The 15,271-nt window shown below is 45.8% G+C and overlaps 1 protein-coding gene across 1 annotated transcript in view; it reads right to left on the reverse strand.

Moving 5' to 3' along the window:
* The window catches only part of LOC134346380 (sialic acid-binding Ig-like lectin 15), a 58,868-nt gene extending 45,821 nt beyond the window's left edge, over nucleotides 1-13,047 (reverse strand). The window contains exon 1 of the mRNA XM_063047734.1: nucleotides 12,964-13,047. Within this exon, the coding sequence (XP_062903804.1) occupies nucleotides 12,964-13,024 (61 nt within the window). The 5' untranslated portion in view covers nucleotides 13,025-13,047. The remainder of the gene's footprint in view (nucleotides 1-12,963) is intronic.
* Nucleotides 13,048-15,271: the final 2,224 nt, after the last annotated feature.

A 15,271-nucleotide genomic window follows, 5' to 3' on the forward strand; every position in this document is an offset into this window, starting at 1 on the left:
GATTTGAAATTATTGGCAGACGGAGGAGTGGTGAGTCAGGAGCCTGAGGTGATTAGTTGATTGAGGAGCAGGAAGACAGGAGTCTACAATTAATGATGAATTGAGAGCGGCGAGACAGAAGTCTGAGGTGATTGAAGGATTAAGGATGGGTGAGAAAAGAATATGAGGCATTTGACGGATTGAGAAGGGGTGAGACAATAACCGGAGGTGATTGAAGGATTGAAGAGCGGTGAGACAGTACTCTAAGGTGATTGATGAATTGAAGAAGGGTGAGACAGTAATCTGAAGTGATTGATGGATTGAGGAGGGTTGAGGGAGGATTCCTAATGATTTGTGGATTCAGGATGGGTTGTGCTGTGTTCTAAAGGTGATTGATAAATTGAGATGGGGTGAGACAGCATTCTGAAATGATTGATGGATTGAAGAGGGGAGTGACAGAGTCTGACGTGATTGGAATATTGAGTCAGGGAGGCAGCAGTCTGAGGTGCCTGAGGGATTGAGGAGGGATGAGAGAGGTGTCTGGGGTAACTGATGTGTTGAGGATGGGTGAGACAGAAGTCTGAGGTAATTGATGGATTGAGAAGTGTTAAGGCAGGATTCTCAATGATTACCGGTTTGAGGAGGGGTGAGGCAGTGGTCTGAGCTGATTGATGGATTGAGTTGGGGAGAGACAGAAGTCTGAAGTGATTGGAAGAATAAGGAGGGGTGAGGCAGCAGTCTGAGGTGCCTGAAGGATTGAGGAGGGATACGATATGTGTCTGACGTGATTGACGGTTTGAGGAGAGGGTAGACGTGTCTGAACTGATTGATGGATTGAGAAGGGGTGAGAGAGGTGTCTGAGTTTATTGATGCATTGAGGAGGGTTGATACAGGGGTCGAAGGTGAGCGATGGACTGAGGAGGGGTGAGAGATGAGTCTGTGATGATAGAGGAGGAGTGGGAGAGGATCCTGAGATGATTGATGGATTGAGGAGGGATGAGACAGAAGTCTGAGGTGATAGATGGATTAAGGAGGAGTGAGACAGGAATCCGTGATTGATGGATTAAGGAAGGGTGAGTCAGGAGTCTGAAGTGTTTGATGCATTGAGGAGTTTTGAGTCAAGTCTCAGGTCACTGGTAACTGCTGTGTAATTTGTTGTTTTGCCACAGCTATATACTGCAAAGCATAAAATTAAAAGCTATTATTTACAACTAATATATATAAATAATTCAAATAAATAAGCAGTGCAATGGTTTTGCTGTTGTCCAGGTGACCGAAGTCCACGTGAGAAGCCAGTGAGATTGCATCCGCTGTAGACCTGTTGTGGTGACAGGCACAAATTGCCATGGACCCAGGTTCCTCCTGAGGCCGGAGTGGATTCCAGTCAAGACCTGCCTCTCAAGGCATTTCATGACAGTAGATGTGAGTGCCCCTGGGTGAGGGTGGTTAAGGCAGCTCACCCTGCTCTGCTTGGGCACTGGTATGATTGTTACCCTTTTGAATCAGGTGGGGACGTCTGACTGCAGTCGTGAGGGATTGAAGATATAGAAACATAGAAACATAGAAAATAGGTGCAGGAGTAGGCCATTCGGCCCTTCGAGCCTGCATCGCCATTTATTATGATCATGGCTGATCATCCAACTCAGAACCCAGCCTTCCCTCCATACCCCCTGACCCCTGTAGCCACAAGGGCCATATCTAACTCCCTCTTAAACATAGCCAATGAACTGGCCTCAACAGTTTGCTGTGGCAGAGAATTCCACAGATTCACCACTCTCTGTGTGAAGAAGTTTTTCCTAATCTCGGTCCTAAAAGGCTTCCCCTCTATCCTCAAACTGTGACCCCTCGTTCTGGACCTCCCCAACATCGGGAACAATCTTCCCGCATCTATCCTGTCCAATCCCTTTAGGATCTTATACGTTTCAATCAGATCCCCCCTCAATCTTCTAAATTCCAACGAGTACAAGCCCAGTTCATCCAGTCTCTCTTCATATGAAAGACCTGCCATCCTTCATCTTCCCCACCAGTTGATTGATACAGGCTTTCAGAGATCTTCCAGATACACCAGCAGGACCTGATAACTAAATGAGCAGTAATAGATAGCCAGACCTGGGTACAGGCTGTGATCCACAGGAGGGTCCACGCTGGGGGTTTATATGTGCAATAATGGATACTCGGGAGTGGGCTACACGCTGCGGTGTGATGCTGTAGAGTCCGGAGTGGGAGTTACGTCAGAATCAGAATCAGAATCAAGATTTAATACAGAAAACAATAGAATAAACAATGAGATTGCATCACTGGTGTGTGTATGTCATGGAATTTGCTGTTTTGCAGCAGCAGTACAAAGCAAAATATAATAATAAAACCTATAAATTACAGTAAGTACATAAAAAATAAGAAAATTAACAAATTTTTGAGAAGTAGGACCACAAAGGTAGTAATCTCGGGATTACTGCCTGTGCCACCTAACAGTGAGTATAGGAATACGGTGAAGAGGAGGATAAATGCGTGGCTAAGGGATTGGAGCAGGGGGCAAGGATTCAGATTTCTGGATCATTGCGACCTCTTTAAGGGCAGGCGGGACTTGTACAAAAAGGACACCATTATCCTTGCAAAGGCTGTTGGGGAGAGTTTAAACTAGAATTGTTGTGGGGTGGGAACTGAACTGAAGAGACAGTGGAAGAGGTGGTTGGGTCACAAATAGAAAAAGCTTGAGACAGTGTCAGAGCGAGGATAGGCAGGTGATCGTGAAGCAAGTCGCACAGACCGATGGTTTGAGATGTGTCTATTTTAATGCAAGGAGTATTATGAACAATGTGGATGAAGTTAGAGCGTGGATCAGTACTTGGAGCTATGATGTTGTGGCCATTACAGAGACCTGCATGGCTCAGGGGTAGGAATGGTTATTTATAGTGCCAAGCTTAGATGTTTTAGAAAGGACATGGAGGTAGACAAAAGAGGTGGGCGTGTGGTACTGCTCGATAGTGTTACGGCTGCAGGAAAGGAGGAAGTCATAAAGGGATTCTCTACGTAGTCTCTGTGGGTGGAAGTTAGCAACAGGAAGGTGTGAATAACTCTACTGGGTGTTTTCTATAGACCACCCAATAGTAACAGGGTCATCAAGGAGCAGATAGCGAGACAGATTCTGGAAATGTGTAATAATAACAGCATTGTCATAGTGGGAGATTTTAATTTTCCAAATATCGATTGGTTCTCCCTTGAGCGAGGGGTTTAGATGGGGTGGAGTTTGTTAGGTGTGTTCAGGATCATTTCTTGGCACAATATATAGATAGCCTACAAGAAGAAAGGCTGTACTTGATCTGGTATTGGGAAATGAACCTGGACATATGTCGGATCTCTCAGTGGGAGAGCATTTTGGAAATCGTGATCAGAATTCTATTTCCTTTACCATAGCATTGGAGAGGGATAGGAACAGACAAGTTAGGAAAGCGTTTAATTGGAGTAAGGGGAAATATGAATTTGGAAGCATAAATTGGAAACAGATGTTCTCAGGGAAACGTACGGAAGAAATGTGGCAAACGTTCAGGCGATATTTGCATGGAGTTCTGAGTAGGTACGTTCCAATGAGACATGGAAAGGATAGTAGGGTACAAGATCCGTGGTGCACAAAGGCGGTTGTATATCTAGTCAAGAAGAAAAGAAGAGCATACGAAATGTTCAAAAAACTAGGTAATGATATCTTGAATATAATCTTGAAGATTATAAGGCTAGCAGGAAGGAGTTTGAGATTGAAATTAGGAGAGACAGAAGGGGCCATGAGAAGGCCTTGGAGGACAGGATTACGGAAAATCCCAAGGCATTCTACATGTATGTGATTAGCAAGAGGATAAGACGCAAGGTTCTGAATCCTTTCCAAAGCTTACATATCCTTCCTTTAATGTAGCACCCAGAACAGCACATAAATCTCCAAATGTGGACTCTCCAAAGTTTTATAAAGCTGCAACTGTTTCCATCCAGGGGGTCAGTGTGGACATGGTGGAGGATTACAAATACCTGGGGATATGAATTGACAATAAACTGGACTGGTCAAAGAACACTGAGGCTGTCTACAAGAAGGGTCAGAGCCATCTCAGGAAGTGTCAGTATTGTGTGCAGATTCGGTCTCCAAATTTGAGGAAGGACATTCTTGCTATTGAGGGAGTGCAGCGTAGGTTCACAAGGTTAATTCCCGGGATGGCGGGACAGCATGACTTCAGAGAACTATGAAGAAGGCTGAAAATCAGGATTTCCAGGGTGGTTATCTCCGGTTTGCTTCCAGTTCCCGTGCTGGAGTGGTCAAGACAAGGGAGATAATGGATCTGAATGTGTGGCTGAGGAACTGGTGCAGGAAGCAAGGATTTATATTCTTGGACCACTGGGGTATGTTTCGGAGTGAGGATGAATTGTGCAAAAGGGACGGGTTGCACCTTAACAGGCGGGGGACCAGCATTCTGGCAGGCAGGTTTGTCACTGCAACACGGGTGTGTTTAAACTAAGTAATGAGAGGGGAAGGGATGAACTGGAAATATAAGGATGGAGATAAAGGGAAAGTGAGAATAAGGAAAGTTAAAGACAGCAGAATCAACAGAGCAGAAAGCTCAAGAAGGGATCATACAGTATGGCCAAGTGAAATAGGAATTGATATGGGAGGTGAGGGGAGTAATGAATTAAAGGTATTGTATATGAATGCACGGAGTATAAGAAATAAAGTGGATGAGCTTGAGGCTCAGTTGGAAATTGGTGAGTATGAGGTTGTGGGAATAACAGAGACATGGCTTCAAGTGGACAGGGCCTGGGAAATGAATATTCAAGGGTATACGTCCTATCGAAAGGACAGACTGATGGGCAGAGGGGGTGGGGTGGCTCTGTTGGTGAAGAATGATATTCAGCCCCTTGCGAGGGGGGACATAGAATCAGGAGATGTAGAGTCAGTATGGATAGAACTGAGAAACTCTAAGGGTAGAAAGACCCTAATGGGAGTTATCTACAGGCCCCCAAACAGTAGTCTGGATGTAGGGTGTAAGTTGAATCAAGAGTTAAAATTGGCATGTCGCAAGGGTAATGCTACAGTTGTTATGGGGGATTTCAACATGCAGGTAGACTGGAGGAATCAGGTTGGTACTGGACCCCAAGAAAGGGAGTTTGTGGTGTCCCTGGGAGATGGATTCTTAGAACAGCTTGTACTGGAGCCTACCAGAGAGAACACAATTCTAGATTTAGTGTTGTGCAATGAACCGGATTTGATCAGGGACCTCGAGGTAAAGGAGCCATTAGGAGGTAGTGACCATAATATGATAAGTTTTAATCTACAATTTGAGAGGGAGAAGGGAAACTCAGAAGTGTCAGTATTACAGTTGAACAAAGGGAACCATGGTGCTATGAGGGAGGAGCTGGCCAAAGTTCAATGGAACAATACCCTAGCAGGGATGACAGTGGAACAGCAATGGCAAGTGTTTCTGTGAATAATGCGGAAGGTGCAGGATCAGTTCGTTCCAAAGAGGAAGAAAGATCCTAAGGGGAGAAAGGGGAGGCCGTGGCTGACAAGGGAAGTAATGGACAGTATAAAAATAAAAGAGAAACATAGAAACATAGAAAATAGGTGCAGGAGTAGGCCATTCGGCCCTTCGAGCCTGCACCGCCATTTATTATGATCATGGCTGATCATCCAACTCAGAACCCAGCCTTCCCTCCATACCCCCTGACCCCTGTAGCCACAAGGGCCATATCTAACTTCCTTTTAAACATAGCTAATGAACTGGCCTCAACAGTTTGCTGTGGCAGAGAATTCCACAGATTCACCACTCTCTGTGTGAAGAAGTTTTTCCTAACCTCGGTCCTAAAAGGCTTCCCCTCTATCCTCAAACTGTGACCCCTCGTTCTAGACCTCCCCAACATCGGGAACAATCTTCCTGCATCTAGCCTGTCCAATCCCTTTAGGATCTTATACGTTTCAATCAGATCCCCCCTCAATCTTCTAAATTCCAACGAGTACAAGCCCAGTTCATCCAGTCTTTCTTCATATGAAAGACCTGCCATCCCAGGAATCAATCTGGTGAACCTTCTTTGTACTCCCTCTATGGCAAAGATGTCTTTCCTCAGATTAGGGGACCAAAACTGCACACAATACTCCAGGTGTGGTCTCACCAAGGCCTTGTACAACTGCAGTAGTACCTCCCTGCTCCTGTACTCGAATCCTCTCGCTATAAATGCCAGCATACCGTTCGCCTTTTTCACCGCCTGCTGTACCTGCATGCCCACTTTCAATGACTGGTGTATAATGACACCCAGGTCTCGTTGCACCTCCCCTTTTCCTAATCGGCCACCATTCAGATAATAATCTGTTTTCCTATTTTTGCCACCAAAGTGGATAACTTCACATTTATCCACATTAAATTGCATCTGCCATGAGTTTGCCCACTCACCCAACCTATCCAAGTCACCCTGCATCCTCTTAGCATCCTCCTCACTGCTAACACTGCCACCCAGCTTCGTGTCATCCGCAAACTTGGAGATGCTGCATTTAATTCCCTCATCCAAGTCATTAATATATATTGTAAACAACTGGGGTCCCAGCACTGAGCCTTGCGGTACCCCACTAGTCACCGCCTGCCATTCTGAAAAGGTCCCGTTTATTCCCACTCTTTGCTTCCTGTCTGCTAACCAATTCTCCACCCACACCAATACCTTACCCCCAATACCGTGTGCTTTAAGTTTGCACACTAATCTCCTATGTGGGACCTTGTCAAAAGCCTTTTGAAAATCCAAATATACCACATCCACTGGTTCTCCCCTATCCACTCTACTAGTTACATCCTCAAAAAATTCTATGAGATTCGTCAGACATGATTTTCCTTTCACAAATCCATGCTGACTTTGTCCGATCATTTCACCGCTTTCCAAATGTGCTGTTATCACATCCTTGATAACTGACTCCAGCAGTTTCCCCACCACTGACGTTAGGCTAACCGGCCTATAATTCCCCGGTTTCTCTCTCCCTCCTTTTTTAAAAAGTGGGGTTACATTAGCCACCCTCCAATCCTCAGGAACTAGTCCAGAATCTAACGAGTTTTGAAAAATTATCACTAATGCATCCACTATTTCTTGGGCCACTTCCTTAAGCACTCTGGGATGCAGACCATCTGGCCCTGGGGATTTATCTGCCTTCAATCCCTTCAATTTACCTAACACCACTTCCCTACTAACATGTATTTCGCTCAGTTCCTCCATCTCACTGGACCCTCTGTCCCTTACTATTTCTGGAAGATTATTTATGTCCTCCTTAGTGAAGACAGAACCAAAGTAATTATTCAATTGGTCTGCCATGTCCTTGCTCCCCATAATCAATTCACCTGTTTCTGTTTGCAGGGGACCTACATTTGTCTTTATCAGTCTTTTCCTTTTTACATATCTATAAAAGCTTTTACAGTCCGTTTTTATGTTCTCTGCCAGTTTTCTCTCATAATCTTTTTTCCCCTTCCTAATTAAGCCCTTTGTCCTCCTCTGCTGAACTCTGAATTTCTCCCAGTCCTCAGGTGAGCCACTTTCTCTGGCTAATTTGTATGCTACTTCTTTGGAATTGATACTATCCCTAATTTCTCTTGTCAGCCACGGGTGCACTACCTTCCTTGATTTATTCTTTTGCCAAACTGGGATGAACAATTGTTGTAGTTCATCCATGCAACCTTTAAATGCCTGCCATTGCATATCCACCGTCAATCCTTGAAGTGTCATTTGCCAGTCTATCTTAGCTAATTCATGTCTCATACCTTCAAAGTTACCCCTCTTTAAGTTCAGAACCTTTGTTTCTGAATTAACTACGTCACTCTCCATGTTAATGAAGAATTCCACCATATTATGGTCACTCTTACCCAAGGGGCCTCTCACGACAAGATCGCTAATTAACCCTTCCTCATTGCTCAAAACCCAGTCCAGAATAGCCTGCTCTCTAGTCGGTTCCTCGACATGTTGGTTCAAAAAACCATCCCGCATACATTCCAAGAAATCCTCTTCCTCAGCACCTTTACCAATTTGGTTCACCCAGTCTACATGTAGATTGAAGTCACCCATTATAACTGCTGTTCCTTTATTGCACACATTTCTAATTTCCTGTTTAATACCATCTCCGACCTCACTACTACTGTTAGGTGGCCTGTACACAACTCCCACCAGCGTCTTCTGCCCCTTAGTGTTACGCAGCTCTACCCATATCGATTCCACATCTTCCCGGCTTATGTCCTTCCTTTCTATTGCGTTAATCTCTTTTTTAACCAGCAACGCCACCCCACCTCCCCTTCCTTCGTGTCTATCCCTCCTGAATATTGAATATCCCTGAACGTTGAGCTCCCATCCCTGGTCACCCTGGAGCCATGTCTCTGTGATCCCAACTATATCATAATCATTAATAACAATCTGCACTTTCAATTCATCCACCTTATTATGAATGCTCCTTGCATTGACACATAAAGCCTTCAGGCACTCTTTTACAACTCTCTTAGCCCTTTTTAATGCTTGCCCTGGATTTGTCGGCCTGCCACTTTTACTTTTCCCCTTTGTACTTTTTGCTTCTACGCTCACTTTACACCCCTCTGTCTCTCTGCACTGGTTCCCATCCCTCTGTTGTGAACTAACCTCCTTACACCTAGCCGCTTTAATTTGATTCCCACCCCCCAACCAAGTATAACATAGCAAAGACGAGTGGGAAGCCGGAGGATTGGGAAACTTTTAAAGAGCAACAGAGGGTAACTAAAAAGGCAATACGTGGAGAAAAAATGAGGTACAAAGGGAAATTAGCCAAGAATATGAAAGAGGATAGTAAAAGCTTCTTTAGGTACGAGAAAAGGAAAACAATAGCTAAGACCAAAAATGGGCCCTTGAATTCAGAAGCAGGTGAATTTATTATGGGGAACAAGGAAATGGCAGACAAATTGTACAGGTACTTTGGATCTGTCTTCACTAGAGAAGACACAAACGATCTCCCAGATGTAATAGTGGCCAAAGGACCTAGGGTAATGGATGAACTGAAGGAAATTTATATTAGGCAGGAAATGTGTGTTGTTTGGATAGACTGTAGGGTCTGAAGGCTGATAAGTCCCCGGGACCTGATGGTCTGCATCCCAGGGTACTTAAGGGGGTGGCTTTAGAAATCGTGGACGCATTGGTAATCATTTTCCAATGTTCTGTAGATTCAGGATCAGTTCCTGTGGATTGGAGGGTGGATAATGTTGTCCCTCTCTTCAAGAAGGGAGGAAGGGAGAAAACAGGGAATTATAGACCGGTTAGCCTGACCTCGGTGGTGGGAAAGATGCTGGAGTCAATTATAAAAGATAAAATTACGACACACCTGGATAGTAGCAACAAGATTGGTCCAAGTCTGCATAGATTTATGAAGGGGAAATCGTGCTTGACTAATCTTCTGGAATTTTTTGAGGATGTAACTATGAAAATGTACAAGGGAGAGCCAGTGGATGTAGTGTACCTGGACTTTCAGAAAGCCTTTGATAAAGTCCCACATAGGAGATTAGTGGGCAAAATTAGGGCACATGGTATTGGGGGCAGAGTACTGACATGGATTGGAAATTGGCTGGCTGACTGAAAACAAAGAGTAGCGATTAACGGGTCCCTTTTGGAATGGCAGGCGGTGATCAGTGGGGTACCACAGGGTTCAGTGCTGGGACTGCAGCTGTTTACAATATATATTAATGATTTAGACGAGGGAATTAAAAGTAACATTAGCAAATTTGCCGATGACACAAAGCTGGGTGGCAGTGTGAAATGTGAGGAGGATGTTAAGAGAATGCAGGGTGACTTGGACAGGCTGGGTGAGTGGGCAGATGCATGGCAGATGCAGTTTAATGTGGTTAAATGTGAGGTTATCCACTTTGGTGGTAAGAACAGGAAGGCAGATTATTATCTAAATGGAGTCAAGTTAGGAAAAGGGGAAGCACAATGAGATCCAGGTGTTCTTTGTACATCAGTCACTGAAAGCAAGCATGCAAGTACAGCAGGCAGTGAAGAAAGCTAATGGCATGTTGGCCTTCATAACAAGGGGAATTGAGTAAAAGAGCTAAGAGGTCCTTCTGCAGCTGTACAGAGCCCTGGTGAGACCACACCTGGAGTACTGTGTGCAGTTCTGGTCTCCAAATTTGAGGAAGGACATTCTTGCTATTGACGGAGTGCAGCGTAGGTTCACAAGGTTAATTCCCGGGATGGCGGAACTGTCATATGTCGAAAGATTGGAGCGACTAGGCTTGTATACTCTGGAATTTAGAAAGCTGAGAGGGGATCTTATTGAAACATATAAGAATATTAAGGGATTGGACACGCTGCAGGCAGGAAGCATGTTCCTGCTGATGGGTGAGTCCAGAACCAAAGGCCACAGTTTAAGAATTAGGGGTAGGCCATTTAGAACGGAGTTGAGGAAAAGCTTTTTTACCCAGAGAGTGGTAGATATATGGAATGCTCTGCCCCAGAAGGCTGTGGAGGCCAAGTCTCTGGATGCTTTCAAGAAAGAGATGGATAGAGCTCTTAAAGATAGAGGAATCAAAGGTTATGGGGATAAGCCAGGAACTGGATACTGATTGTGGATGATCGGCCATGATCACAGTGAATGGCGGTGCTGGCTCTAAGGGCCGAATGGCCTACTCCTGCACCTATTGTCTGTTGTCTATTGTCTCTATTTCCTGAGGAGACTGAGGTCCTTTAATATCTGCCGGACGATGCTGAGGATGTTCTACAAGTCTGTGGTGGCCAGTGCTATCATGTTTGCTGTCATGTGCTGGGGCAGCAGGCTGAGGGTAGCAGACACCAACAGAATCAACAAACTCATTCGTAAGGCCAGTGATGTTGTGGGGATGGAACTGAACTCTCTGTCGGTGGTGTCTGAAAAGAGGATGCTGTCCAAGTTGCATGCCATCTTGGACAATGTCTCCCATCCACTACATAATGTACTGGTTGGGCACAGGAGTACATTCAGCCAGAGACTCATTCCACCGAAATGCAACACTGAGCGTCATAGGAAGTCATTCCTGCCTGTGGCCATCAAACTTTACAACTCCTCCCTTGGAGGGTCAGACACCCTGAGCCAATAGGCTGGTCGTGGACTTAATTCCATCTGGCATAATTTACATATTATTATTTAATTGTTTATGGATTTATATTGCTATATTTAAACTCTATTCTTGGTTGGTGCAACTGTAACGAAACCCAATTTCCCTCGGGATCAATAAAGTATGTCTATCTATCTATCTATCATTTTTATATTCAAGAACTCGATCAAATATACCGCAGCCAGCGCTTCATCCCGACCCCCGAGCACAGTGTCCAACATAATTCACAGGAGAGGGATCCGGAGCAGAAACCCCGGCACGACACACAGACATGAGACTCACCAACACTTATTGATCACGTGAGTCGTTGTATCGCACCGGGAGCGGCCGGGACTGGGAAATGTGCAGTTAAACACCAGCTTTTTAGCCCCTGATTCCACCCTGTACCAGATCACGGAGCCGAACAGGGCGACGTCAGTGGGTGGGTGGATGAAAGTGAGTGAGAGAGAAAGAGAAAGAGTGTGTGTTGTGTGTGTGAGAGAGTGTGTGAGAGAATGTGTGCGTGTGAGAGAGAGCGTGTGGAGAGAGAGAGCGTGTGAGAGAGAAAGCGTGCGAGAGAGAGAGAGAGAGAGCGAGAGCGAGAGCGAGGGAGAGAACACGAACAGGCGCGGAGTTTCAGAACCCCACGGAACCAGATCCCGTGTTGTAGCTCCACGTGGTATCGCAACGTATCGGTGGACCTGGTTTGGACATTGACCCAGCGGAGTGAGTTACAGGCTGGGTTCTGACGTGGGAAACGTCCGGTTGCGATTTATATGTATAATAACGGATTCCCGGTGTCAGGTGCAGGATGGGGGTCTGATCTGTGAGTGGGCGGGGGTAGTTATATGTGTAATAACCGATACCCGGGAGGAGGAGGCGTCGGGAGTGGGTGTCAAATGTATAATAACCGATACCTGGGAGTGGGTTACAGTCTGGGTTCTGATGTGGGAGGGGGCGGGGGGCGATGTGGTAGTTTTATGTAGAATGACGGATATCGGGGAACGGGTTACAGGATGAGATCGGGTCGTTTCAGGAATTCATCATCGTCTGCTTCTCGGATCTGTAGGCTTTTACAATTTTGCCGCTTCAGAGAGGAGGAGGTTGGAGATTCTGGAGCACCGGTTACGGATAGGAGACTTCTAGGAATTCCCTCAGAACGACGGAAAGTTTACAGTTGAGTACGAGGGCATTCAGCCCATTGTTCATACTGGTCCTATGTAAGAACAACCCACGCAGTCCCATTACCCCATCCCTTCCTCACAGCCCCGTGAATTCCATTTCAGGCACTCGCCCCGCTCCCCTTTTCAACACGCACTTCCTACCCCGGCCCCACGTTTTACTCTGAATACGTGGCAGTAATGTGCCCAGGCAACTCTATAGTTCTATAGCGAATCGCTTTTATTCTATAATGTCATTTCTTTCCCCGTCCACCAATGGGAGAGCCTCCCTCAGTCCACACTCTTCATAATTTTAATACTCATTCGGAACCAGGACTCCATCCGGCATCCGCTGCTGTAAGGAGATCATCCGGAATGTGGGTTAGAAGCAGGAGGCCACTCGGCACCCCTAAATCTCACCGCTATTGAATAAGATGGTGACTGATCGGTTTGAACTCAATGCCCTATCCTCCCGCACCACCGATAGCCGCCCCCACCCCACCCCCACGTTTATCGAGTGTTCCACTCTGGGATACCAAACCCTGGGATCCACGTGTGTGTTTCTCCAACTGCCCGACCACCAAATCTCTTCCACCAGAGGGAATGTAGTGTGTCAATAAGGCGGATCAGTCTCCCAACATCCCCTCACTCCTCGGTTTAACCCAACGCTCAAACCGATGCAGAGCTGCCACAGCGGACACCCGAACAAGGAGATGATGAGGACAATGGAAAACACTTACTATATCCCTGGACTGAGACGGACAGCAGAACCGTGCAGAGGCAAACCCGGAGAGAGCGCATCGCCGACACTGCAGTCTGGTGTCCTTTTTGCTTCCTAAAACTGAAATGCAGAAGTTGCACGAAGTTTTCGTCATTTCCTCAAAGATCCTCCCACCCTGATAATCTGGTTATAGTTAGATAAATTACTCATTTCCAACTAAACAGGGTTGGTAGTCAAATCACAAACAGGAGAAAATCTACAGGTCCTGGAAATCCAAGCAGCACATACAAAATGCTGGAAAAACTCAGCAGTCCAGGCAGCATCTATGGAAAACAGTACAGTCGATGCTTGATATGTTGTTCGAACTGCCCCCTGTGCCTTCAGCCATGACCATCTGAGAACTGAGGAGGTCGCTGGGGAGTACGGAGAGTTCAGGCGTGTTTCTAATTCTGAACCTGAGAGGGCAGAGAGTAGCAAGAAAGTTTCAGTGGCTCACATGGTTAAGGAGGATCCCAAAGCTTTTCAAAACTCATTTTCTCGTGTTTATCAACTCGTGACTACCTTTGGGATGCGTCTGGTGAATTTCAATAATTTATTCGAGCTTGGCAAGTATTTTGAATTCGCACAAGCGACTTTAAGTGAGGACAGCTCCGACAAAGTGTTCTGCTTCTCCGCAGGGGTGAAGGATTTATGATTGGTGGTAATCAGTATTAATGGCTGGCTGAAGTCGTCACGATTCTCGCTCTGTTGTTGTGTGATCTCAATAGCTGTCATCCCAAACTGCGTATATCGTCCTCCTCAAATATCTCCAAAATAATTCCCATATTTTGCAAAATATAAAGGATGGGTAAAAATGAAGTAGTAAAGTTAACACCACAGATTATGTCTCTCTGCAATATTTCACTTCTATGCCGCTGAACGTTTTCCTACAAACACAAAGTACATTCACAAACAAGTATGATACGAAAACAACAGGAATTCTGCAGATGCTGGAAATTCAAGCAACACACATCAAAGTTGCTGGTGAACGCAGCAGGCCAAGCAGCATCTATAGGAAGAGGCGCAGTCGACGTTTCAGGCCGAGACCCTTCGTCAGGCGTCCGTACCGAATGGTCGGTGACGACCTATCGCAACTGGATATCCGGTCTCAATAAAGTAGCCGAAAGTATTCACACACACACACACACACACACACACACACACACACACACACACACTCACACACACATATACTTCCACATTTTATATCTACTGGGTCAGGCTTCTGCCAAGTTCTGTGATATTTCATCATCCCGTGGTCATTGCTCTGAACAGATCTAAGCAAGAGATGCTGCTCTTAAAAACAGTCCCCTCCCCCTGGACTGCTTATGTCGCTGGCCGAGTTCTATCAATCAGCCAAAAGCAGAACTTCCCGGTGGCTCAACATTTTAATTCTGATTCTCATTCCCATTTTGACATGTCAGTCCATAGCTTCTCTGCCACAATCAGCGCGGAGGAGCAACACCTTATAACCTGTCTGGGTGTGCTCCAACATGATGGCATGTATATCGATTTCTCCTTCCCGTAATTTCTCCCCCTCTGGAGGCAGCGGCTCTATCTGAGACACGGTGCCCATCAAAAGAAAGATTAGCTTTACTTGTCATATTTACATCAAAACATCAAGAGAAATGCGTCGTTTGCGCCAACAACTAATAGTCCGAGGGATACGCTGGGAGCAGCCTGCAATTGTTACCTCTCTTCCGGCGTCCACATAGCATGCCCACAACTTACTAACCCTGACCCATATGCCTTTGGAAATCAGAGCACCAGGAGGAACACCATGTGTTCACAGGAAAAACGTAGAAACTCCTTATAGACAGCAGCGGGAACTGAGCGCTGGCCCAGTGGAAGAGTTACGTTCGCTGCTGTGCTACCATCTCTCGCCGTGACCTTACACGATGCCCTCAGATGCCTTTGCAGAGGGCAGTGCCAACTTGATCCAGACCAACCAGGACAGGTGTTCTTTGCTGCACAGAACCATCTGTAGACTTCTTTCGTTAGTGTACTGAAGCACAGAGAACCAAGACAAACCCCATTTAGTGAACACTAGACAACGGAGTGACCCGTTGGGGCATCCTTTGAGAGAAGGGTAGTGCAGTCGGATGTGACCAGAATGAACATTAAATTTTCCTGAATGCTATTGGTATCGCTTTGCTTTGGAAACTCAAGTAGAAAACCTCAGTTTATTAAAGAAGAACGACGCGTAGCAAAGCAAATATAGCTCCTCCTCGGTTAACGAAGGACAATTTTGATGGCATCATCTCTGGTTTATCTGCCACACTTATGCC

This window comes from Mobula hypostoma, chromosome 5 (assembly GCF_963921235.1).
Source record: "Mobula hypostoma chromosome 5, sMobHyp1.1, whole genome shotgun sequence".
Lineage (NCBI taxonomy): Eukaryota > Metazoa > Chordata > Chondrichthyes > Myliobatiformes > Myliobatidae > Mobula > Mobula hypostoma.